This window comes from Moschus berezovskii, chromosome 23 (assembly GCF_049115385.1).
Source record: "Moschus berezovskii isolate FMDL1 chromosome 23, NW_MosBer_1.0, whole genome shotgun sequence".
In the NCBI taxonomy this organism is placed as follows: domain Eukaryota; kingdom Metazoa; phylum Chordata; class Mammalia; order Artiodactyla; family Moschidae; genus Moschus; species Moschus berezovskii.
The window spans coordinates 14,490,964-14,516,952 of record NC_142482.1 but is presented as its reverse complement, the minus strand read 5'-3'; the positions used below and the strand labels follow the sequence as shown (position 1 = coordinate 14,516,952).

Here is a 25,989-nt window from a genome sequence, read left to right as displayed (position 1 = left end):
CTTTCCTGTTCTCTGATGTTCAGATCTTCTTCGGGTAGATCTGTATTTCTGGTTTATATCATTTTACTTGTCTTTGAAGAACTTCTTTTAAAGTTTCTTGCCTTGGAGATCTGGAAACATATTACTTCAATTTTTGTTTGTCAGAGAAACTCCTTGTTTCTCTGTCTCTTTTGATGGAGAATTTTGTAGGGTACACAATCCTGGTTTTGAGGGAGTTTTTTCTCTCAACAGTTTAACTGTTTCATTCCACTCTCTTCTTGCATAGTTTCTGAGGATAAGTTCAAAGTTTTTTCTTTGTGGGTAAGATGTTTCTTCTTTAGCTTCTTTCAAGATTTTCCTTTGTCACTGATTTTCTAAATTATTACTATACTATACTATAATAATATAATGTAATATAATATGCTTCACTATCTTCTTTTGGCATTTATCCTGCTTGGGCTTGGTGTTCTCTGAGCTTCCTGGGTCTGCGGTTTGGTATCTAACATTAATTTGGAGAAAATTCTCTGTTATTATTGCTTCTGTTCATTTTTCTCTCCTCCTTCTGGGATTCAAATTGTCATATGTGACACCTTTGTTATTCACAGTTCTTGGCTATTTTGTTCTTGTTTTTTTGTTTTGTTTTTCCCCCCCAGTTTTCCTTTTTTTTTTTTCCTTTGGAAATTTCTATTGACATATCCTGAAGCATAGAGGTTTTTTCCACAGCTGTGTCTGCTATTAAGTCCAAAAGGGCATTCTTCATTTCTGTTAGTGTTTTGATTCCTGATATCTCTCGTTTTGATTCTTCCTTAGAATTTCCATCTGTCTGCTTATGCTACACATCTGTTCTTGCATGTTGTCTACTTTTTCCATTAAAGCCCTCAGCATGTTGATCATGGTTAATTTAAATTTCCAGTCTGATAATGCCAGCAAACTGCCATATCTGGCTTTGGTTCTGACATGTGTTCAGTCTCTTCATATTGTAATTTTTTGTTGAAAGGTAGATGTGACATGCATGGTGTACAGAAATCTAGTACATTCGCCTATAGTGATGTGCTGGTGAGCAGGAGGGGGATGGCTCTAGACAGTGTTTAGTGTGGCTGTGGCTGTGGCTGTGAACTTCATGAGTGATTCTCAGCTTCCCTGCTTCCAAGGGGACAGAGTGGTCAGAGGAGGCTGGAACTGGGCATTTCCATTCCTCCAGACAGGTGAAACTCAGGTAAGATGGTTTCTCCTGAGGGCAGCCTTGCTAAATAGAACAGAGTGCTCCAGAATGTTTTTGGATGGTGCCTTGGCTTATCCCCATGCTGGAACATGAGTGGGTTTCTCTGTTAGAAAGAGCACATCATGGGGCCCCTGATGTTCAGCTGCACAGTGTGGCCTCCTCTGGCTGGTTGCCCTGGTGTTTCCGTCTCTCAGGGTCATCCACACAGAGACCAGAAATCTGTCTGTTCTAGGGTGGGAGTTCCTCCACCGGTGCCGGTTCCTGCAGAGGCTTCTGCTCCTGGTGTCTTGTGTCTGCCTCTCTCTCTGATTTTGGCAGCAGTGCTTTGCCCTGTGACCTCATTTCTCTGATGGATCTGAGTGGAGTTGTTGATTTCCAGTCTGTTCAGCTTTTTACTTGTTGGGATGAAGTGAAAACCTCTATGCTCTTTCTGTGCCAGGCGGGAAACCTGAAGTCTCCGTCCTTTCAGGTTTGGGTAGTGTGCACCGCTCTGTAGTCCCCTCGGTTGACAGCGTTTCATTAACCAGTGCTGCCGGGAACGGTTGGTTGTTCAGCCAATCTTGACTCAATGTAGGTAGAACTGTACTCCAGACTGTTTATCCATCCCTTCCCCAAATGTGTGCTGGGCAGTTTTCTTCAACACTTGGCTGGAACAGTGTGAGTTGTATCTATACTCCCTTTACCTTCAGTTACCTTGTGAGTTCAGCCCTTTCCAGTTTGGAAGGTTGTTAGAAGATAGAAGCAAAGTTCGGAATTGCTGAATTCTGTTTTCTTTCTGTCATTTGTCAAAAATAACACCAGCTTCCCTACTCCCGAGGTGGATTGTTTCTTCTGTTTTCTTATTGTGAGCAAAGCTTTGAAAGGATTTTTGTGATCTGTGACTTTTTGTCAATCTTTGGTTTCTTCTTGGCTTTGCCCTTTCTGACCTTTTCATACAGGCACGGACAGTATTTCAAGTGCAATTTGGACAATTCAGTTAATTTGTCTCTTGTTGGTGTCTTTTAATAATTCTAGTGGCTCACACAGCAAAGAATCTCCCTGCAGTGTGGGAGACCTGGGTTGGGAAGATCCCTTGGAGAAGGGAACGGCTGCACACTCCAGTATTCTGACCTGGAGAATTCCATGGACTATATAGTCCATGGGGTCACAAAGAGTTGGACATGACTGAGCGACTTTCACTTTTAATAATTCTGGACTTAACTAAGCCTCATTTCCTTCTCATTGGGATCTTTTGCAATTTCATTATATGACATATTTTTTTAGAATAATACTGTTGGCTCATCCATGTTGAGGTGTGTTTCCTGTACGCTGGGAGTGTGAAAGGGCTTTATATACCATTCTCACAGGAGCTCTTCTACGTATTTCCCACGCTGACAGAGAGTGAAGCTGAGTCAACAACAAGATGCAGACATACACACAGCCCCCCAGTCCTTAGCTGGTAAACCGAGATTCAGATGCAGGAAGGGCAGCTCCAGACTCTTAGCCACATGCTGTGCACCTGCTTATCACACTTCCTGGTACTAAACGAGTTACAGTGTTGATCTTAATAAAATATATACTACTGTGAATTTGGTGACTTTCATATTTGTAGGACTCCACTGTTACCATGTGTGCTTTTATTCGTAGTTAAGGCTCTTGAACCACATTTGTTTAGCTTCTGGGCTCTTTTCCATTGTTTTTGTTGCAGCCAATTTCCCATTGATTTCATTAATAATGCACAATTGTTTCTAATTAACTTACAGGTCCATCAGCTATGACTGAAAAAAAATTGCTCTGGCTTCCTGTGTTAATTTTAAATAAAATATGTTGACTTATCATTGTAGTTTCTTATTAAAATATCTAAAATTTTCCGGATTTTGGATATACAGCTTTTAGATATTTTCTGTGTTCTTGTTTATGCCAGTGGTTTTAGTAGTCTGTCTTTATTTTTCTTATGAAATAATATAGAGATTCTGTATACCTCCTATAAGTCATTTTTCTATGAAGTATCTTCCTATTTGTTCACCTCATTTCCATCTGGGATTCCTCTAAATTTGTATTGATTCTGCACTTTGGGTTCAGTTCAGTTCAGTCGCTCAGTCAGGTCCGACTCTTTGCGATCCCATGAACCACAGCATGCCAGGCCTCCCTGTCCATCACCAACTCCCGGAGTTCACCCAAACCCATGTCCATTGAGTTGGTGATGCCATCCAACTATCTCATCCTCTGTCGTCCCCTTCTCTTCCTGCCCTCAGTCTTTCCCAGCATCAGAGTCTTTCCAAATGAGTCAGCTCTTCACATCGGTGGCCAAAGTATTGGAGTTTCAGCTTCAGCATCAGTCCTTCCAATGAATATTCAGGACTGATTTCCTTTAGGATGGACTGGTTGGATCTCTTTGCAGTCGAAGGGACTCTTAAGAGTCTTCTCCAACACCACAGTTCAAAAGCATCAATTCTTTGGCACTCAGGTTTCTTTATAGTCCAACTCTCACATCCATGCATGACTACTGGGAAAACCATAGCCTTGACTAGACGGACCTTTGTTGACAAAGTAATGTCTCTGCTTTTCAATAGACTGTCTAGGTTGGTCACTTTCCTTCCAAGGAGTAAGCATCTTTTAATTTCATGGCTGCAGTCACCATCTGCAGTGATTTTGGAGCCCAGAAAAATAAAGTCAGCCACTGTTTCCACTGTTTCACAATCTATTTGCCATGAAGTGATAGGACCAGATGCCATGAGCTTAGTTTTTTGAATGTTGAGCTTTAAGCCAACTTTTTCACTCTTTGCTCTCACTTTCATCAAGAGGCTCTTTAGTTCTTCTTCACTTTCAGCCATAAGGGTGGTATCATCTGCATATCTGAGGTTATTGGTATTTCTCCTGGCAGTCTTGATTCCAGCTTGTGCTTCATCCAGCCCAGCGTTTCTCATGATGTACTATGCATGTAAGTTAAATAAGCAGGGTGACAATATACACGCTTGATGTACTCCTTTTCCTATTTGGAACCAGTCTGTTTTTCCATGTCCAGATCTAGCTGTTGCTTCCTGACCTGCATGCAGGTTTCTCAAGAGGCAGGTCAGGTGGTCTGGGATTCCCATTTCTTTCAGAATTGTCCACTGTTTATTGTGATCCACACAGTCAAAGGCTTTGGTATAGTCAGTAAAGCAGAAATAGATGTTTTTCTGAAACTCTTGCTTTTTCGCTGATCCATTGGATGTTGGCAATTTGATCTCTGGTTCCTCTGTCTTTTCTAAAACCAGTTTGAACATTTGGAAGTTCATCGTTCATGTATTGCTGAAGCCTGGCTTGGAGAATTTTAAGCATTTCTTTACTGGCATGTGAGATGAGTGCAACTGTGTGGTAGTTTGAGCATTCTTAAAAACAGACTTCCTGGTGGCTCAGACAGTAAAGCGTCTGCCTGCAATGCGGGAGACCTGGGTTCGAGCCCTAGGTCAGGAAGATCCCCTGGAGAAGCAAATGGCAACCCACTCCAGTATTCTTGCCTGGAGAATCCTATGAATGGCGGAGCCTGGTGGGCTACTGTCCAAGGGGTCCCAAAGAGGTGGACACGACTGAGCGACTTCACTTTCACTTTTGAGCATTCTTTGCACTGCCTTTCTTTGGGATTGGAATGAAAACTGAACTTTTCCAGTCCTGTGGCCACTGATTGAGTTTTCCAAATTTGCTGGCATATTGAGTACAGCACTTTCATAGCATTATCTTTCAGAATTTGAAATAGCTCAACTGGAGTTCCATCATTTCCACTAGCTTTGTTCGTGGTGATGCTTCTAAGGCCTATTTGACTTCACATTCCAGGATGTCTGGCTCTAGGTGAGTGATAACACCATTGTGATTATCTGGGTGGTGAAGATCTTTTTTGTACAGTTCTTCTGTGTACTCTTGCCACGTCTTCTTAATATCTTCTGCTTCTGTCAGGTCCCTTCTATTTCTGTCCTTTATTGAGCCCATCTTTACAGGAAATGTTCCCTTGATATCTCTAATTTTCTTGAAGAGAAATTTCCCATTCTGTTGTTTTCCTCTATTTTTTTTGCATTGATCACTGAGGAAGGCATTCTTGTTTCTCCTTGCTATTCTTTGGTACTCTGCATTCAAATGAGTATATCTTTCCTTTTCTCCTTTGCTTTTCGCTTTTCTTCTTTTCACAGCTATTTGTAAGACCTCCTCAGACAGCCATTTTGCTTTTTTGCATTTCTTTTCCATGGGGATGGTCTTGATCCCTGTCTCATGTACAGTGTCACGAATCTCCGTCCATAGTTCATCAGGCACTCTGTCTGTCAGAGCTAGTCCCTTAAATCTATTTCTCACTTCCACTGTATAGTCATAAGGGATTTGATTTAGGTCATACCTGAATGTACTAGTGGTTTTCTCCACTTTCTTCAATTTTAGTCTGTATTTGTCAATAAGGAGTTCATGATGTGAGCCACAGTCAGCTCCTGGTCTTGTTTTCCCTGACTGTATAGAGCTTCTCCATCTTTGGCTGCAAGGAATATAATCCATCTGATTTTGGTGTTGACCATCTGGTGATGTCCATGTGTAGAGTCTTCTCTTGTCTTGTTGAAAGAGGGTGTTTGCTATGACCAATGTGTTCTCTTGGCAGTACTCTATTATTAGCCTTTGCCCTGCTTCATTCCGTGCTCCAAGGCCAAATTTGCTGTTACTCCAGGTGTTTCTTGACTTCCTACTTTTGCATTCCATTCCCCTGTAATGAAAAGGACATCTTTTTTGGGTGTTATTTCTAGAAGGCCCTGTAGTTCTTCATAGAACTGTTCAACTTCAGCTTCTTCAGCATTACTGGTTAGGGCATAAACTTGGATTACTGTGATATTGAATGGTTTGCCTTGGAAACGAACAGAGATCATTCTGTCATTTTTGAGATTGTATCCAGGTACTGCATTTTGGACTATTTTGTTCACCATTATGGCTACTCCGTTTCTTCTAAGGGATTCCTGCCCACAGTAGTAGATATAATGGTCATCTGAGTTAAATTTTCCCATTCAAGTCCATTTTAGTTTGCTGATTCCTAAAGTGTCGACGTTCACTCTTGCCATCTCCTGTTTGACCACTTCCAATTTGCCTTGATTCATGGACCTAACATTCCAGGTTCCTATGCAATATTGTTCTTTACAGCATCGGACCTTGCTTCTATCACCAGTCACATCCACAGCTGGGTGTTGTTCTTGTTTTGGCTCCATGCCTTCATTCTTTCTGGAGTTATTTCCCCACTGATCTCCTGTAGCATATTGGACACCTATGGACCTGGGTAGTTCACCTTTCAGTGTCCTATCTTTTTGCCTTTTCATGCTGTTCATGGGGTTCTCAAGGCAAGAATACTGAAGTGGTTTGCCATTCCCTTTTCCAGTGGACCACATTCTGTCAGACCTCTCCACCATGACTTATCCGTCTTGGGTGGCCCCACACGGCATGGCTTAGTTTCATTGAGTTAGACAGGCTGTGGTCCGTGTGATCAGATTGGCTAGTTGTCTGTTCAGTCTGTCTGCTCTCTGATGCCCTCTCTCAGTGCCTACTGTCTTACTTGGGTTTCTCTTACCTTGGTCGTGGGGTCTATCTTCATGGCTGCTCCAGCAAAGCGCAGCCACTGCTCCTTACCTTGGACGTGGGGAAGCTCCTTTCGGCCGCTGCCCCTGACCTTAGATGTGGGGAAGTAGGTGTAAAATTAACATCTGTAAATGATGTGAGATTTTTATATTTTGTAGAGTTTTCACATTTTTTCTTTTCGTTTATGCCATCTATTTGCCTTTATGCCTTTATGTATTTTTTAAAACTGGATTAAAAAATGTGAGATTGAATGAAATTTTTAGGTAAACTGCTTCATAGCTACTTGGTGATTATTTCAGGTTGTTAGCAAGTAGCATGATTAAAGCTGTTCCCCCTTCCTAGTGAGTGGCAGTCTCTCCTGAGAATGCTGGAAGCTTTGTGTCACTCTCAAGCCTGTAGTGCCCTGATAACACACAGCTCAGCTATCACTTAGACAGAGAGAGGAAAGCAGCTGCACCCATGGGCAGTTAACCCTTTCATTAATAGGCTGTTGGACAATCGAGGGGTGCTCAGGAGCCTCTCGAGCGTGCTGTTGTGTTGAGTCTGGGTGGATAACCTGCTGTTGTGCTGCTTGTCGTTGCCAGGTTGCCCGTTCCGACACAGCGACCCCGAGCTGCTGAGGCAGAAACTGCAGGCCTACAAGATCCCTCCCACAGGGATCAGCCAGGTAAGTCGGACCCTTTTCGCAGTCTCAGCAACTAGACAGTGGATAGGCTCTCGGTTTCATGTCTTGTTCTAGCAGGGATGCTGTGTACTCCCTGCTTGGCCTCAGTCCAAACAGCCCCTGTTCTAAGTGAATTAAGCCAAAGCTTTGGCTTCTCTGGTTTAGACTCCTTGGATATTCTAGTTCTTCTGTCTGCTAGGCAACATTTTTGTGTAATAAAGCTGAAACAGCCCCCCCCCCTTTTTTTTCCCTCTCTATTTGCTTTACTATCTCAGTGGGGGGCATTTTAGAAAATAAGGTTTTAGAGGAATGCATTGAAGCTTATTAATGAAGCTGAAAATCAATGACATCATGTTGCATTTTGGAGACTTTCTGTGCTGTGGGAGGTTGAAGCAAAAGGTAACACAGTGTGTGCTGCCTGCGTGTTCTGATTTACTAATCAGATCCACACTTAGGAGGATAGTTCATCAGGTCCAATGGTTTATCAGATGCTTTGTCTCAGAAACCACTTAGGTAAAAAAGAAAATACTTGAAGGTAACAGCAAATGTTTAAGAGTGTGTCTTTTAATAAACATGCTTTTTAAAAAAAACCTGTGAGCTCACAAAGATGTGCTCTCTTTGTGAGTTGGCTTGGGATTTGAAGGCATTTAAAAGGAGTTTCTACTTTCTTAGCTTAAGAAGAACACTATTTTAGAGCCAGAACATCTAATTCATTATATATCAGTTTTTCTTGAAAAAAATAATAATTTTAGAAAATTCTGTTTCTACTGTGTCCAGAGTTTATATTGAGTTTAATCAATTGAATTCGTATCTTGGTTTTTCCATCCTCTGGAAAAGGCAGTGTCCAAGGTGCCCAGCTATTTGCAGATGCTAAGAAGAATTGGATATAAATCCATCTTCCTATAAAACCTAAGTCTTATATATAAATCCATCTTCCTATAAAACCTAAGTCTTGTGAGAGAGGCACACATAGAGTGTCTTGGTTCTTCTGCATACAGGAATTGGTAACCAGATTGGGAGGCTGAGGATCACTTCTTGCAAGGGATGCTCTCTGAAATAGACCATGAGTGTATGGGAGGTGGCTAGGAAGAGAGAAAGTATGAATAAAAGGCAATAAGTGTATAGGATTGCTAGCATTTCAAGCTTGAGGTATTGGTGGCACCAGTATATCAACATTAGTAGGTCACTTGAAAGGAGTTTTTGTTGGTTTGAGAGATTAGGTTTGGAGCTAGGACAGTTAAATGACAGATTTGTAGTGTGTTAGAGAAGTTCCCGGAGAAGGCAATGGCAAGCCACTCTAGTACTCTTGCCTAGAAAATCCCATGGACAGAGGAGCCTGGTAGGCTGCAGTCCATGGGGTCGCTCCGAGTCAGACATGACTGAGCGACTTCACTTTCACTTTTCACTTTCACACGTTGGAGAAGGAAATGGCAACCCACTCCAGTGTTCTTGCCTGGAGAATCCCAGGGACGGGGGAGCCTGGTGGGCTGCCGTCTATGGGGTCGCACAGAGTCGGACACGACTGAAGTGACTTAGCAGCAGCAGCAGAGAAGTTCCAGCTGGAATCTGGTGTTCTTTTGGGTTAGATTTGTAGGTCTAACAATAAATTGGATTGGAATGAACACTAGAGGAGAGTGCTTCTTTTGTGGAGTTGGGGGGGTTGTAATATGGCTGCACAGCTCCTGAGTCATTGGTGCCAGAGATGGAAGTAAGGCCTCTGACTCCATGGTGTTTTCTCAACCCCAGTCTGCTTTAGAGCTGATTGTCATGAGTTTTCTCTGGGAGAGGGGAGCAGATAATGAAAGAGGGGGAGGGAGTCAAAGCCAGGACTCAGGATGCAGTCTTGGCTCACACTTCCCTTTGTCAGATAGTAGAAGGAAGTAAAATCAGAGAGGACAGAGCAGAAATGGGGGGAGAGGAAAGAAATGCATTAGGAAGTGCTGGGTACAAAAGTCAGCAGAGAACTGTGAGAGGAGGGTATGGTCCTTCGTAGTGGAGAGACTGGCTGGGATTAGGACTGAGGAGAGGCAGCTGGATTCGGTGAGAAGTGTCAGCATCACAGGGAAAGCAGAGCAAGACCACAGACACATAGAGGAAAGAGTGAGGCAGTGGCTTGGACCCACAGGCCGCGAGCACATCTCACAGAAAGTGTTGGCTCTGTCAGCATGAGCCTCTTGGGTGGTTTGCCTGCACGTTTGGGGCTACTGTGGACCTGAGCCTGTTTGTAGGAAACGAACCTGTCAGAGAGGCTGGGCTTGATAAAGACAGAAGCAAAGACAACCCCTCTCTAACCAAGCAGTATTAGCTTTTCTCCGTTACATCATGATCACGCTGTACATGCCCATGGTCTTTTTTCATCCAGTGTTCTTGAGACCAGAGTGACATACAGCACTGTGTAAGGTGCAGCACAGTGCTCTGATTTACAGATGCTGTGAAGTGATGACCACAGTAAAGTCAGCAAACGTACGTCATCATACACATACGAAAGTAAAGAAATAGACAAAAAATGTTTCCTTGTAATGAAAACTCTTAGAGCTTACTCTCTTTGCTTTCGTATATAATGTATATTTATCATGCTGTACATTACATCCTTAGTAATTACTTTTCTTACAACTGGAAGTTCCCTCCTTTTGATTGCCTTCACCAGTTCCCCTTCCCACAACCCCGCCTCTGAAAATCATAAGTCTGATCCTTTTTTCCTTGGTTGGTTGGTTTTCAAAGTGACCTTCAACACCATGTTAGTCCCTGGTATACAACACAGTGATTTGCTATTTCTGTTTCAGTATTTCACCTCCTCCATTTTAGTAGTCATCTGTTTTTCTTTGTATCTTTGACTCTGTTTATTTATATTTGTTCGTTTTGTTTTTTAGATTCCACATACAGGTGAAATCATACAGTATTTGTCTTTCTCTGACTGACTTACTAAGTATGATAATCTCTAGGTCTGTCCATATTAGCGGCAATATTTCATTCTTTTTATGGCTGAATAACATTCCATTGTATATGTGTACTATATGTCTTCACTATCCATTCGTCTACTGATGGGTACTTCATGAACAATCACTTTTTTAAAAAATATAGGCTATTAACATGTTTATTGAAAAGAGTGATGCTTTTATTTAACAGTAGTGACTGTGTTTGTGCATTCTTTTTTTTGAAAAAGATATGTAGTGCTTCATGAATTTGTGTGTCATTCTTATGCAGGGGCCATGCTAATATTCTCTGTATTGTTCCCATTTTAGTATACGTGCTGTCAAAGCGAGCACATGTTTGTACATTCTTAGCTCTGACTCCATTGCATTCCTCCATTTATGCTTGGTTTGCAAGTAGATCCCTTAGTTAGTTGAAGCTTGATCCTTTGGACCCGCCTTGGATCCTTTTTCAAGATGCACAGGGCATGTGGATGGGCTGTAGATAATGTTGTACTGTAATTCAGTGCCTTTATTGAGTGGTCCTCAGTAGAGTAAAGCAGCTTAGGGCTGTGTTCTAAAAGGAATAAAGTTGATGGATGAAAAATCATGTAAAACATTTGCATGGATACTTAGTTGCAGCTTGGCATAAGAGGAAATTAAATCTTAAAAAAGAAGCAGAAAGTCAAGAAAAATATCATTTAAATGCATTTAAGGTAAAACTCAGAGCTATTTTTATTTCAAAGAAAAACTACTTGAAAAAGATACCATCAACATTAAGAAGTGCTTGTATCTTATAAGTTTTGTAATATTATTATTAAAATAATCAGAATTTTATTGGTCAGAAGAGCGATCATTATGATTTAACAGGCATCACCTACTTGCATAAAAGCATATTTATAGGATCACATATTATCATCCTTTTTGAATGAGCTTGGTATTCAGCTTAGGAAGACCAGAATTGAAAAATACAATAAAGCCAAAGATGATAGGTAGTCTTGCATTTGTTCTCAGCCCTCCCCCAGAACAGAAAAGTGTGGAAGTCAGGTCACCCGCAAGACATCAGAATCCTAAGTGTTCATACCACAATAGCATAGCTTAAAAACACATGAAGTTAGAAGAGAGAAACCTGAGTGGAGAGCTGGACAGATGCACAAGTGACATCTGGAGACTTGAGCACTGCTTTCTCAGGAATGACTGAAATGGGCAGACAGAATGAGTAGGGGTGTAGATAACTTGAGCTGCGCTGACATCTGGACGAGCCACCCCATAGCGGGTGAGGAGACTCACCCAGATAGGTCACAGTCTGGGTCTTCAAAAGTTCATTACAAATTTAAATGAATTGAAATCAGACAGTGTTGTCTGACTGTAACCATTATAATAAGACAAGAAAAAGAAATCAAAGGCAGATTAGAAGGGGAGAAAGAAAACCTTCCTCTATTCTGAATGTGTTTATCTATGAAAAAAAATCTCCAAGAACCCACCAGAATGTAAAAAGTTTCATATGCAGTCATACCAAAAAGACATAAATGTTTTTAAATGAATTTATTTACAAAATGTGTGCAAGACCTTTATGCTGAGACACTAATGAAAGCAAAGAACAGAGTTGGAGGTCCACACTGCCTGGTTTCAAGGCTTAATGTCGAGCTGCCGTAGCTCTAACCACACCAAAACAGTGTGGTTCTAGGGAAATGACAATAGGCAAAGATAGTTTTTTCAACAAGTAGTTCTAGAACAACTGTTCTAGCTCTAGTCCATATTCCCCACCGCCTCTGTTGCCCCCAAAAAACCTAGGCACCTACCCCACACTTCTAAAAGACTTCATTAAAAGTGGATCATAGATCTAAATGTCAACTTTCCAGGAGAAAACAAGAAAATCTGAATAACCTTGCACTTGGTATGTTCAGTGAAAGAAATTGTTGGTAAATTAGACTTTATGAAAATTAAAACTTTTGTCTTTCACAAATATTGTTAAGAGAATGATAAAATAGCCATAGACTGGAAGGAAAATATTTGCAAATCACATCTTTCTTAAAGTCCTTATCTTCAGAATTATAAAGATATAAAGACCTCTCAAAGCTCAATAATAAGAAAACAGTTTTTTAAGTAAGTAAAAAGTTTGAGCAGACATTTCACCAAGTATTTGAATAACAAGTAAATGCTTGAAAAAATGTTTATCATTAGATTTTAGGGAAATGTGATTTTAAAACTATATGTCAGTTTGGATTGGTCTAATTATAAAAAAAAAAAAAACAAACAACAACCCTGACAATACCAAGTGTTGGTAAGAATGCAGAGTGACTGGAAGTCTGATGCCTGTGGACTGGGGTTTTCATGGTAGAGCCATTGTGAAGGCAGCTGGCAGTTTCTTATAAAGTCAAGTTTGTGCATGCTGTTTGACCTAGTTATAGCACTTCTAGGTAATTATACCATTGAAATAGAAGCCTAAGTCCCCACAGAAAGCTAGAAACAGCCCAGTGTTCTTTGTATGTGATTGGATGAACAAACTGTGTTATACCTCATTTTATTGTGCTTTACTGTTTTGTGCTTCACAGATAGTGTGTTTTCTTACAAAATGAAGGTTTGTGGCTCGCAAGTCTGTCAGCACTATTTTTGCAATAGCATTTGCTCAGTTCATATCTCTGTGTCAGCCTTTGGTAGTTCTTGCAATATTTGTTATGGTGACCTATGAGCTGTGACCTTTGATGTTGCTGCTATAATGTTGAAGGGCAGCACCATAGGCTGCGTCCGTGTAAGGTGGCAGTCAGTGAATGTTGGGTGTGTTCTGACTGTGCCACTAACATGCCAGTCCCTTATCTTTCTCCCTTTCCTTGGGCCCCCCTTCTCCCTGGAACACAGCAATATTGAAATTGGGCCAGTTAATAACTCTACATTGGCCTCCAAGTGTTCAAGTAAGAGTCATATGTCTCTCACTTTAAATCAAAAGATCAAACTCGGTGAGGAAAGCATGTCAAAAACCAAGACAGGATGAAAGCTAGGCCTCTTGTACCAAACAGTTAGCCAGGCTGTGAAAGCAAAGGAAAAGTTCTTAAAGGAGATTGAAGTGCTCCTCCAATGAACACCTGAATAGTAAGAAAGTGAAGTGACCTTATTGCTGGTATGGTGAGACTTTCAGTCTCTGGATAGAAGATCAAACCAACCATAACATTCCCTTAAGCCAAAGCTTAATCCAGAGCAAGGACCTAACTCCCTTCAGTTCTGTGAAGGCTGAGAGAGGTGAGGAAACTGCCGAAGAAAAGTCTGAAGCCAGCAGAGGTTCGTTCATGTGGTTTAAGGAAAGAAGCCATCTCCATAACTTAAAATTGCGAGGTGAAGCAGCAGTTGTAGGAGCTGCAGCAAGTTCTCTGTAAGATCTAGCTAAAATAATTCATGAAGGAGGCTCTACTAGACCACAGTGTAGCCACCAAACAGAAGATGCCATCTAGGATTTTCATAGCTGGGAGGGAGAAGTCTGACATGCCTGGCTTCCAAGCTTCAAAGGACAGGCTGACTCTCTTAGAGGCTGACGCAGCTGGTCTTTAAATTGAAGCCTGTGCGTGCATGCATGTGTGCTCAGTCGTGTCTGACTCTTTGCAACCCCATGGACTATACCCTGCCAGGCTTCTTTGTCCATGGGATTTTCCTGGCAAGAATGCTGGAATGGTTACCATTTCTTCCTCTAGGGTATCTTCCTGACCAAGAGACTGAACCTGAGTCTCCTGTGTATCCTGCGTTGGCAGGCAGATTCTTTATCGCCAAGGGCTTCCCAGGTGGCTCAGTAGTAAAGAATTCATTTGCCAAGCAGGAGATGCAAGTTTGATCAATGGGTTGGCAAGATCCCCTGGAGAAGGAAATGGCAACCCACTCCAGTATTCTTGCCTGGGAGATCCCATGGATGGGATTTACAATCCATGGGGTTGCAAAGAGTTGGACACGACTTAGTGACTGGACAGCAACAACTCTGCCTGTGCTCTGTAAATGGAACAACACAGTCTAGATGACAGAACATCTGTTTACAGCATGGTTTACTGAATATTTTAAGCCCACTGTTGAGACCTACCGCTCAGAAAAAAAGATACCTTTCAAATTATTACTGCTCATTGAACATCCACTTGGACAATCAAGAGTTCCGATGGAGATACACAACATTTATGTTGTTTTCCTGCCTGCTAATCAATGCCCACTCTGCAACCCACTGGTCAAGGAATAATTTCAACTTCCAAGTCTTATTATTTAAGAAATGTTTTGTAAGGTTATAACTGTATAGGATCTGGGCAAAGTCAATTGAAAACCTTCTGGAAAGGATTCACCATCCTAGATGCCATTAAGAATGTTTATGATTCATGGGAAGAGGTCAAAATATTAACATTAACAGGAGTTTGATTTATTCCAACTCTCATGGATGACTGAGGGGTTCAAGACATCACTGGAGGAAGTAATTGCAGATATGGTGAATGTAGCAAGAACTGGAATTAGAAGTAGAGCCCAGAGGTGTGACTGAATTGCTATAATCTTAGAGTAAATCTTGAATGAATGAGTTGTTTCTTATGAATCAGCAGAGAAAGTGTTTTTTTGAGATTAAATGTAATCCTGGTAAAGATTCTATGAAAACTACTGAAATGACAACAAAGGATTTAGAATATTCTATAATCTTATTTTATAGAGCAGCAGCAGGATTGGAGGAGACTGACTCCAGTTTTGAAAAAAGCTCTCCTGTGGGTACAATGCCATCATACAGCATTGTGTCCTGCAGAGAAGTCATTTGCAAAAGGAAGAGTCAGTTAACATTGCAAGTTTCATTGTCATACTTTTAGGAAATGCCCCAGCTTTTAGCAACCACCACCTTGATCAGTCATCAGCCATCAACACTGAGGCAAGACCCTCCTGCAGCAAAAAGATTATGACTGGCTGAAAGCTCAGATGATGGTTAGTGTCATTTTGCAGTAAAGGATTTTTAAATTGAGATATGTACATTGGGAGTTCAGTGGTTAGGAGTCCACCTGCCAGTGAGGGGACAGGTTTGATCCATGGTCCTAGAAGATTCCATACGCCACGGAGTGACTGAGCCCATGCACAACTACTAATCCCATGCTGCAGAGCTCATGCTCTGCAACAAGAAGCCAGTGCAGTGAGAGCCTGCATGCCACAACTTCAGAGAGCTCAGGCACCTCAAGGAAGACCCAGCCCAGCCAAAAAAAAGAAACAATTAAAATATTTCTTAAAAGCTGCATGCATTTCTTTAGGACGTACTGCAGTTACACACTAGGAAACCAAAACGTCTGTGGCTCGCTCTGCTTCAGTACTCGCTTGAGTGTGATGGTCTGGAACTGAACCCACAATGTCTCTAATATTCCATTGCCTGTAGTCACGCAACGGGATACAACTCAGTAAAACAGTGACAAACTTCTGGTATATCCAGCAGTAGGCACCATGCTAGTTGAGACATCAGATATGATTCCTTCTGTGTACAAAAATCAGAGTGATTGTTGGGAATGGAGGGAGGTATTGGTTACAAAGGGTTGGGGGATGACTGGGTGATGCAGATGTTCTGTCTGACTGTAGACGTGATGCCATGACTGAGTTTGTCCAAATTAAACTATACACTGCTGCTGCTGCGTCACTTCAGTCGTGTCCAACTCTGTGCGACCCCAGAAACGGCAGCCTACCAGACTCCCGCGTCCCTGGGATTCTCCAGGCAAGAACACTGGAGTGGGTTGCCATTTCCTTCTCCCATGCGTGAAAGTGAAAGTGAAGTCACTCAGTCGTGTCCGACTCCTAGTGATCCCATGGACTGCAGCCTACCAGGCTCCTCCGTCCATGGGATTTTCCAGGCAAGAGTATTGGAGTGGGTTGCCATTTCCTTCTCCAAACTATACACTAAAGGGGGGTATATTTTACTGCATGAAAATGTATACCTTAATTTTTTTAATGGAAAGAAAGAGAGAATGGGTGGATAGTAGCATGAAAGAAAAGTGAAGTCGCTCAGTCGTGTCCAACTCTGTGCAACCCCAAGGACTCTAGCCTACCAGCTTCCTCCACCAATGGAATTTTCCAGGCAGGAATACTGGAGTGGGTTGCCATTACCTTCTCCAGGAGATCTTCCCGACCCAGGGATTGAACCCGGGTCTCCTGCATTGTAGGCAGACACTTTACCGTCTGAGCCACCAGGGAAGTCCAAGTAACATAAAGAGCCAAATAACCATCTTTCATGGCAGGATTTCTATAGATTAAGTTAATAAATAAAGAACCCAAAGTATCAGCATGTAACTTAGAGGCATGCTAAGTTATATATAGTTATAACTAAGTTATTATATAGACAACAATCTGTATGGCCCCAAAGTGGAAATGGTTAAAGAAACTGCATCTTGAGAATAGACCAGGCAGGGAAGAAGTGTGTTATGGGAGCTTTTGATGTTAATAATTAGCCACACTGTATACTTAAAAATTTATTTCCACTGTCACAAGCAGTCGCCACAGAACAGTCTCACGTTTTGTATGAGTTTAAATTAAGTGGTCGTGCGCCTGACGGGAAGGTGCTAATAGCAGTAGTGAGAGCTGACGTGTTATCTTTAGCTGTGAGGGTTTCAGCCTTTACCCACTATCCTCCCAGCACTGTAGTGTCTGGCCCATGTTAAAAGCTGTGAATTGTCTGAAGTTTTGTTCTCTTTGCTAACGAAGAAACTAGCTGCCGCAATTTCATAGATAATGGCAGAAAGATGATAGTAGCAGTAGCCGTCGGAGAAGGCAATGGCAAGCCACTCCAGTATTGTTGCCTAGAAAATCCTATGGATGGAGGAGCCTGGTAGGCTGCAGTCCGTGGGGTCACTAAGGGTCGCACACGACTGAGCGACTTCACTTTCACTTTTCACTTTCACACATTGGAGAAGGAAATGGCAACCCACTCCAGTGTTCTTGCCTGAAGAATCCCAGGGACGGGGGAGCCTGGTGGGCTTCTGTCTATGGGGTCACACAGAGTCGTACACGACTGAAGTGATGCAGCAGCAGCAGCAGCAGTAGCAGTTCATCGACCTTCTCTTGTGTCAGCTCCCTGAGCCCCAGTTCCCTCAGAGCGGGGTGAGAAAGGCAGGCACTGCTGCCTGTGCAGGGGGTTCCGTCAGAATGGGGGTCTGGGTCCTCCCCCTGAGCAGTGAGCATGGCTCCAGGAAGGTTGTGTGTATTCTAAGCTGTTGGTTACAGGAACACCCTTGAAACACCTGAGGCAAAGGCCATTGTTTTCTCTGCTTGTAAAATGTTCAGGGATTTGAAAACCTGGAAAATTCTCTCAGCTGTCCACGCTGGTGACCAAATGAATAAGTATGTTTATAATCTATATTGGCCAGTTTTTTGCCAACACTGTCCATTCATTCTTCTTCACTGAGCGACTGAACTGAACTGAACTGAACTGCAGAGTACATCACGAGGAACGCTGGGCTGGAAGAAGCACAAGCTGGAATCAAGATTGCCGGGAGAAATATCAATAACCTCAGATATGCAGATGACACCACCCTTATGGCAGAACTGCCTAATTTATATGTCTTGAGTTTCGGTTTTTAGTTTTCATTTTGCCTTCACCTCTTGTATAAAAAATTGCAGTTTTATGATGAAATGTTAGTATTTTATAGTATGATACAAAAATTTAAGAAGAATCTACATTCAAAATATTGAGAATAAAATCTCTAAATGATCTTAAATAGTTTCATTTCTCTGAAGAGTTTTTTTTTTTCTATTGTGAAAAGATACACATGAAATTTTCACATTGCAGTTGTTTCACTGGCACTTGGAACAGTGTGCTGCATCCTTTTCAAGTTGTAAAGTGGTCTTTTTACTGTGCTGAGTCATGCGTGTATATCGTTAATTCTTATGGAGTTTAATAAAGAACAGCAATTGCTTCATACAGGATAACTTAAAGGTGATAGTTCTTTGTAATATTTGTCAAGGCAGAGTTAACACCTTTTATTGTAGCCTGAATGTGTACTCTTTAGTGTTTTTTCTCTCTTATTAATGTAGAAACAAGTGATGTGCTTGGTCTGTCACTGGACACAGGACCTCTTCTCTGGTTTTATATTTTGGCCTGCTCTGCACGACTGTGCCAGGCCCTGTGATGGGGGTTTATGCAGTGGGCTGTACCTCATTGGGCTCTTGCTGCCTTGTCACCTGTGTGAGAAGAGAAAGCGAGGCTGGGAAGGTGAGCGAAGTCCAGACCTCAGAGCCAATATGGGAGGAGGTGGGACCCACATGCCCGTGTCTTGGTTTTCATTTTACTTTAAATTCAGTTGAAATTCTTTTTGGTTTCTTTCAGGGAAAGCCTTGGCTGTGAGGTGAATAGTGATTTTTATGTACCTAGATTTAGGAATATGTTTAATACATTATTTAAACCCTGGCAAATAATATGAAATAAAGATGAGAATAACTCCACTTACCGGTGGAAACAGGGTTTCAAAAGTCCTAGTTACTTTTCTTCTTATTGAGGTAAAATTCACATGATATGAAATAAACCATTTAAAGGCGTGTGATTCAGGACATTTTGCACATTCGTAGTGTTGTGCAGCCGGCACCAGCCAGCTTGTCACCCAGTGAAGCCCAGTCCCTGGGGGCAGCCCTCCCCGCCCTGGCAGCCAGCCAGCTCCATGGGTCTGTCTGTGCCGGGGCCACCTGTGAATGGAGTCACACCATAGGGGGCCTTCTGTATTTGCCTTCTTTCACTGAGCATGTTTTCAAAGTTCCTCCTTGTAGCATCTGTCAATACTTCATCCCTCTTCATGGCAGAATAATATTCCAGTGTGTGTGTATCCGTTCACCCCTCGATGGACAGTTAGTTGTTTCCCCTTTTGACTGTGTAGTCTGATAGCATCACTGTGAGCATTCACATGCAAGTATTTGTCTGAGTGCCTGCTTTCGGTTCTTTTGGGTATACACCTAAAAGCAGCATTGCTGGGTTATAGGATCACTCTGTTTAACTTCTTGAGGAACTACCAGGCCGTTTTCCACTGCAACAATACAGGTTCACACCTCACCAGCTGTGCTGTGAGGGGTTCTGAGTTCTCCACTTCCTTGCCAACACCTGTCAGCCTGCCCCCTTTTGTTTCAGTTATAACCATCTGTGTCTGACATCTCTGGCTCTGTAGATGCATCGCCGTAGTCTCCTCCTTTTCATGGGACATTCTCCCTGTGTGTCTTCACATCGCATCTTCCCTCTGTGTATTCTTTGTTTCCTTTTTTTATAAGGACACCAATCATGTTGGATTCAGACTGACCCTGATGACCCATTTTAGTTTCATTTCCTCTGTAAAGACCTATTCTTCAAATAGGGTCCTGTTCTGAGGCAGGAGGGATTAGCTTTTTGAAGGAACACAGTTCAGCCCCTAACACCTTGTGAAGTGGTGCCTTGTTGGGGATTTGACCTACATTTATCTGATGACTAGTGATGCTGAGCATCTCTTGTGTTGATGGCTTCTCTCTCTTCTTTGGAGAAATGTCTGTACAAATCTTTTGCCCATTTTGAATTGGGATGTCTTTTTTTTATTGAGTTTAAGTGTTCCTTATATATTTTGGATACTAGACTCTTATCAGATATCTGATTTCTAGGTCTGTGTGAGCTGCTATAACAAGTTACCATAGGCTGGATGGCTTCTAACTGCAGAAATTTACCCTCATGGTTCTGGAGGCTGAGAAGTCCAAGGTAGATTCAGTGCCCGGTGAAGCCCCACCTTCTGACTCATGGATGGTTGTCTTCATCTTCTCATTGTGTTCTCATGAGGCAGAAAGTGGCAAGAACTCTCTGGGGTCTCTCTTATAGAGCACTGATCACCTCCCAAAGGCCCTGCCTCCTCATTCCATTGCACTGGGGCTTAGGATTTCAGCATACAAACTTTGGTGGCAGGGGGGAAGGCACAAACATTCAGTCTCTAACAGCAATTTTTTTTTTCCCATTCTGTAGATTGTCTTATCAATACTTTTTTGATAGTGTCCTTTGGGCTTCCCTTGTGGCCCAGCTGGTAAGGAATCCGCCTGCAATGCAGATTCAATCCCTGGGTTATGAAGATGCCCTGGAGAAGGGAAAGGCTACCCACTCCAGTATTCTGGCCTGGAGAATTCCATGAAGTGTATAGTCCATGGGTTTGCAAAGAGTCAGACACAACTGAGTGGCTTTCACTTCACTTGAGGGACAAAAGTTTTTAATTTTGATGAAATCCAGTATGTTTTTGTTGTTGTTGTTACTTACAGTTTACTGTCATATTTGAAAGTCCATTGCCAAAGTCAAGGTTATTGAAAATTGACACATGTAGGAGTCTTAAAAGTTTTAACTCTTATATTTAAGTCATCAGTCCACTTTGAGTTAATTTTTGTATGTGATGTGATATACAGGAGTCCATCTTCATTCTTTTTCATGTAGATGGCCAGTTGTCCCAGCATCATTTACTGAAAAGACCATTTTTCCCATCATAATCATCTTAAGACCCTTGTCAAAATTTCATTGGATGTAATTATATGGCTTTATTTCAATACTCTCTAGAATCAAGGTTCCCAAAAATTTTATAGTGTTGGTCAGTATGTTTGTCTTTTTGCCATATAACACTTTTTTTGATTACTAAAATTGTAGTAGATTTTGAAATCAGGAGGTTTGAATTTTCCAACTTCATCTTTTTCAATATTGTTTTGACTGTTTGGAGTTCATTGCAATTCCATGTGAATTTAAGGACTGGCTTTTTCATTTCTGCAGAAAAGGCCATTAGAACTTTCATAGGGATTGCACTGAATCTGTAGTTTGCTTTGGGTAGTATCGATATCCTCTCAATATTATGATTTTATCTGTGGACAAGGGATTTTTTTCTGTTTGTTTAGGTCTTTAATTTCTTTCAGCAGTGTTTTGCAGTTTTCAGTGTACGTGTCTTAGTCATTTTATTTTTTGCATGCTGTTGTAAATGGAACTTTTACTTTGGTCCTTTTCTGATACTTGATTGCTAGTGTTAGAACTACGAGTGGTTTCTACAAAGAAATGTTGTTCTTGTATCCAGCAATTTTGCTGAGTTTATTTATTAGCTTTAATAGTTTTTTAATGGATTTTTTAGAATTTTTCTGTATATGAGATCAGGTCATCTGTGGATATATATTATAGTTTTGCCTTTTTCATCTGCATTTGAATGCTTTTTATTTCTTGCCTATTTGCTCTGACTCGGACTTCAGTGTACTTTTGAATAGCAGTGGTGAAAGCAGGCAGCCTTGTCTTGCTTATTCTTGATCTCAGGGCTAAGACTTCCATCTTTCACCGTGAATATGGTACTAGCCATAGGTTTTTCATAAATGCGCTTCATTATGTTAAGGAAGTACTTTCTATTCTGTGTGTGTGTTTAAACATGAAAGTGTGTTGGATATTTTCAGAAGCCTTTTCAGCATCTGAAGTGACGGTGTTTTTTTGTCTGTGGTTTATACGTTGATCAGTTTTCATGCGTGAGCCACCCTGGCATCAGAGGGATAAATCCCGCTTGGACATGGTTTATAATACTTTTAATGTGCTACTAGATTTGGTTTGCTAGATATTTTGTATCTTGGATTCATAAGGTTTATTGGTCTGTAATTTTCTTTTTTTTTTTTTCCAGTAGCAGTTTGTTTATTTTTTTTGTTTGTTTTAATTTTATTTATTTATTTTTTTGCATTACAATAGTTTAATATGAACAATCAGAACTAATTAACAGTATAACAATATTTTACAACTGAAATAATTAAAATAAACTATAAAATTACTACATAAAACAGGTCTGATCTAGCTTATTTACTTTCTATAATCTCTTCAGTGCTGCAAAACCATTTATTTCTTTTTTTTTTTTTCATGTTTTAATAAACACTTCGTCTTTTTGTATTGCTTTTTTTTTCATCACAATAATAGAAATATAACATCATATATCACTGTAAAACACATTTCCACATAAATGCTGATAAGCACAAAATATTTTTCATCATTTACATTTTAACTGTAATAATATATGGCAGAATTAAAGCTGCATCCATCATGTGTCTAACTCACCTTGCTGTAATGAATTTTTAAATGTAATGGTTTCTGTCGCAAAGTAAAATCGTACATAATGTCTAGTGACACAGTACGCTGGTGGATGGGTGGATTTGGAAAATGGAAATGCAACTTCATTTTTAATTAGATTTATAAACTTCACCACCTCTACCTCCAGCCAGCTTCCCAACCCTCCCTCCCACCACCATTATTTATTTATTTATTTAAAATGAGGCTTTTAATTAATGTTTGACAGAGCTGATTCAGGTTGAATAGACTAAATTTCTTTAAACAAACTTACTTATACTCCAGAGTCCTTTAAAAACTTAATAGCATTTATACATTGAAGGTATTTGATTTTCTTGTAACTAGCACTTCAAATGCAACAAGCATTTGAAGCAACAAGCATTTGACCCAACAAGTAAAACTTTCTACAGTTCATAACTTTTATAAATAAAATAAATTAAATGTACAGTGAATAAGTTCTCTGAAATATTTCACTATTTCTGCAGGTTTAGTAACATCGTAAAATACATTTCAACTAAAATTCACAAATCTAAAAACCTGTTAGGCATTTTTAGGCGTTTGGCAACCCACTCCAGTGTTCTTGCCTGGAGAATCCCAGGGATGGGGCAGCCTGGTGGGCTTCTGTCTATGGGGTCACACAGAGTCGGACACGACTGAAGTGACTTAGCAGCAGCAGCAGCAAGTTGGAAATGAAGACCAATGTTACATCGTAATATGCCAATTACAAATAGTACTTCAAATAGCAAATACTACAGTTTGTCCCAAACTTTAAAAACTATTCATGAACTCAACACTGAACTATTGATGGCTATGAGAATTGTTTCCTAGCCTTTTTGAAAATTTCAACCCATTTACGTTTAAGGTAATTATTGATAACTACGATCCCGTAGCCATTTTCTTTATTACTTTGGGTTCAAGTTTATACACTCCATCTGTGTTTCCTGTCTAGAGAAGATCCTTTAGCATTTGTTGGAGAGCTGGTTTGGTGATGCTGAATTCCCTCAGCTTTTGCTTGTCTGTAAAGCTTTTGATTTCTCCTTCATATTTGAATGAGATCCTTGCTGGGTATAATAATCTGGGCTGTAGGGTATTTTCTTTCATCACTTTAAGTATGTCTTGCCACTCCCTTCTGGCCTGAAGAGTTTCTGTTGAAAGATCAGCTGTTATCCTTATGGGAATCCCCTTATGTGTTATTTGCTGCTTTTCCCTTGCTGCTTTTAATATTTGTTCTTTGTGTTTGATCTTTGTTAATTTGATTAATATGTGTCTTGGAGTATTTCGCCTTGGGTTTATCCTGTTGGGGACTCTCTGGGTTTCTTAGACTTGGGTGATTATTTCTTTCCCTATTTTAGGGAAGTTTTCAACTATTATCTCCTCAAGTATTCTCTCATGGTCTTTCTTTTTGTCTTCTTCTTCTGGGACTCCTATGATTCGAATGTTGGAGCGTTTAACATTGTCCCAGAGATCTCTAATATTGTCCTCATTTCTTTTAATTCGTTTTTCTTTTTTCCTCTCTGTTTCATTTATTTCTACAATTTTATCTTCTAGTTCGCTAATCCTGTCTTCTGCCTCTGTTATTCTATTGTTTGTTCCCTCCAGAGTGTTTCTGATCTCATCTATTGCATTATTCATTGTATATTGAATCTTTTTTATTTCTTCTAAGTCCTTATTAAATCTTTCTTCCATCTTCTCAATCCTTTTCTCCAGGTTATTTATCTGTAACTCCATTTTGCTTTCAAGATTTTGAATCATTTTCACCATCAAAATTTGAAATTCTTTATCAGGTAGATTCCCTATATCTTCTTCTTTTGTTTGTGTTGGTGGGCAATTATCTTGTTCCTTTACTTGCTGGGTATTTCTCTGCCTCTTCATCTTGCTTATATTGCTTTGCTTGGGGTGGCCTTTCCCTCTTCTTGCAGTTTGTGGAGTTCTCTTTATTATGTAGTTTCTTCGCTGTGTGTGGGGTTGGACGGGTGACTTGTCCGGGTTCCCTGGTTAGGGAGGCATGTGTCAGTGTTCTGGTGGGTGGAGCTTGATTTCTTCTCTCTCCTTTAGAAGACAATGGCTGCTTTTCTGGGAGCCTGATGTCCTCTGCCAATATTCAGAAGTTGTTTTGTGGTCTTTACTCCGCATTCAAATGTTCTTTTGATGAATTTGTGGGGAAGAAAGTGGTCTCGCCGTCTTATCCCTCCGCCATCTTGTTCCTTCCTCCCCAGAACACTGGATTCTTATATTCCACTTGGTCGTGGAGTACCTCTTCCCAGCTGCTCCAGCAAGGCGCAGCCGCTGTACCTTACCTCGGACGAGGGGTATCTCCTCAAGGCCGCCCCTCCTGCTTTGAATGTGGATCAGCTCCTCTCGGCCCTCCGGTGCCCAAGCAGCCACCGCCTCCTGGACGTGGTACAGCTCCTCTCGACCACCGCCCTAACCCTGGGTGCGGGGCAGCTCCTCTCAGCCACGATTCTGCACGTGGTCGGTTGCGCCGGGAGCCGGGCGTCTCTTGCGTCTGCGCCGCCGGGAGCCGGGCGTCTCTCGCGTCTGCGCCGCTGGGAGCCGGGCGTCTCTCGCGTCTGCGCCGCCGGGAGCTGGGCGTCTCTCCTGTAATTTTCTTAATGAGACCTTTCTTTGGCTTTGCTGTCAGGGTAATGCTGGCCTCATGAGTAAGAAAGTGTTGACTCCTTTTTGGAGAAGGGCTTGAGAAGCATTGGGCTTTCCTAGTGGCTCAGACAGTAAAGAATTTACCTGAGGTGCGCAAGACTACTGGATTCAGTCCCTGGGTTGGGAAGATCCCTGGAGAAGGAAATGGCAACCCACTCTAGTATCCTTGCCTGGAGAATTCCACGTGCAGAGGAGCCTGGCGGGCTACAGTCCATGGGGTCGCAGAGTCGAACAGCTTTCATTCACTCACTTGCAAAGCATTGGTATTCTTTAAATGTTTGATAGTCACCTGGTCTTGGGCTTTTCTTTGTTGGGAACTTTTTAAACACTCAGTCTCTTTGACTATTATAGGTTTGTTCAGATTTTCTGTCTTCTTAGGTCAGGTTTGGTAATTTGTGTGTTTCTAGCAATTTGGCCATTTTATCATGGCTACCTAATTTATTGGTATGAAGTTGTTTGTAGTATTCCCTTATGAGCTCTCTCAGTTTGGTGAGGTCATTAGTAATGTCCCCGCTTTCATTGCTGGTTTTAGTCTTGGTGTCTTGTCTCATTTTTTTTTTTCCTTATTCAGTCTTTGTCAAATTTTGTTGATCCTTTCAAAGTAACAAGTTGTTTTTTAAATTTCTCTATTGTATTTCTCTTCTCTACTTTGTTTCAGTTCAGTTCAGTCACTCAGTCGTGTCCGACTCTTTGCGACCCCATGAATCACAGCACGCCAGGCCTCCCTGTCCATCACCAACTCCCGGAGTTCACTCAAACTCATGTCCATCGAGCTGGTGATGCCGTGCAGCCATCTCTGTCGTCTCTGTCTCCAACTCTAATCTTTATTTCCTTCTTTTTGTTGGTTTTGGGTTTAGTTTGCTCTTTTTCTAGTATAAAAGTTAGGTTATTGATTTGAGCTTTTTCTTCTTTTTTATTGTAGTGTTTATAGCTGGAGATTTCCCCGTGAGCGTTGCTTTCTGTATATTCTGTA

General features: G+C 41.3%; 1 protein-coding gene and 1 non-coding gene across 3 annotated transcripts in view; one reads left to right on the top strand and one right to left on the bottom strand.

Moving 5' to 3' along the window:
• PRIM2 (DNA primase subunit 2) overlaps positions 1-25,989 on the top strand; it is a 364,278-nt gene that overhangs the window by 314,310 nt on the left and 23,979 nt on the right. For both annotated transcript variants that reach the window (XM_055406862.2, XM_055406864.2), the window contains exon 12: positions 7,339-7,421. In XM_055406862.2, coding sequence (XP_055262837.2) covers positions 7,339-7,421 — 83 coding nt within the window. The remainder of the gene's footprint in view (positions 1-7,338; positions 7,422-25,989) is intronic.
• On the bottom strand, positions 10,578-10,684 carry LOC129543914 (U6 spliceosomal RNA). The gene has a single exon (XR_008683370.1). It is a non-coding gene; the product is annotated as a U6 spliceosomal RNA (small nuclear RNA).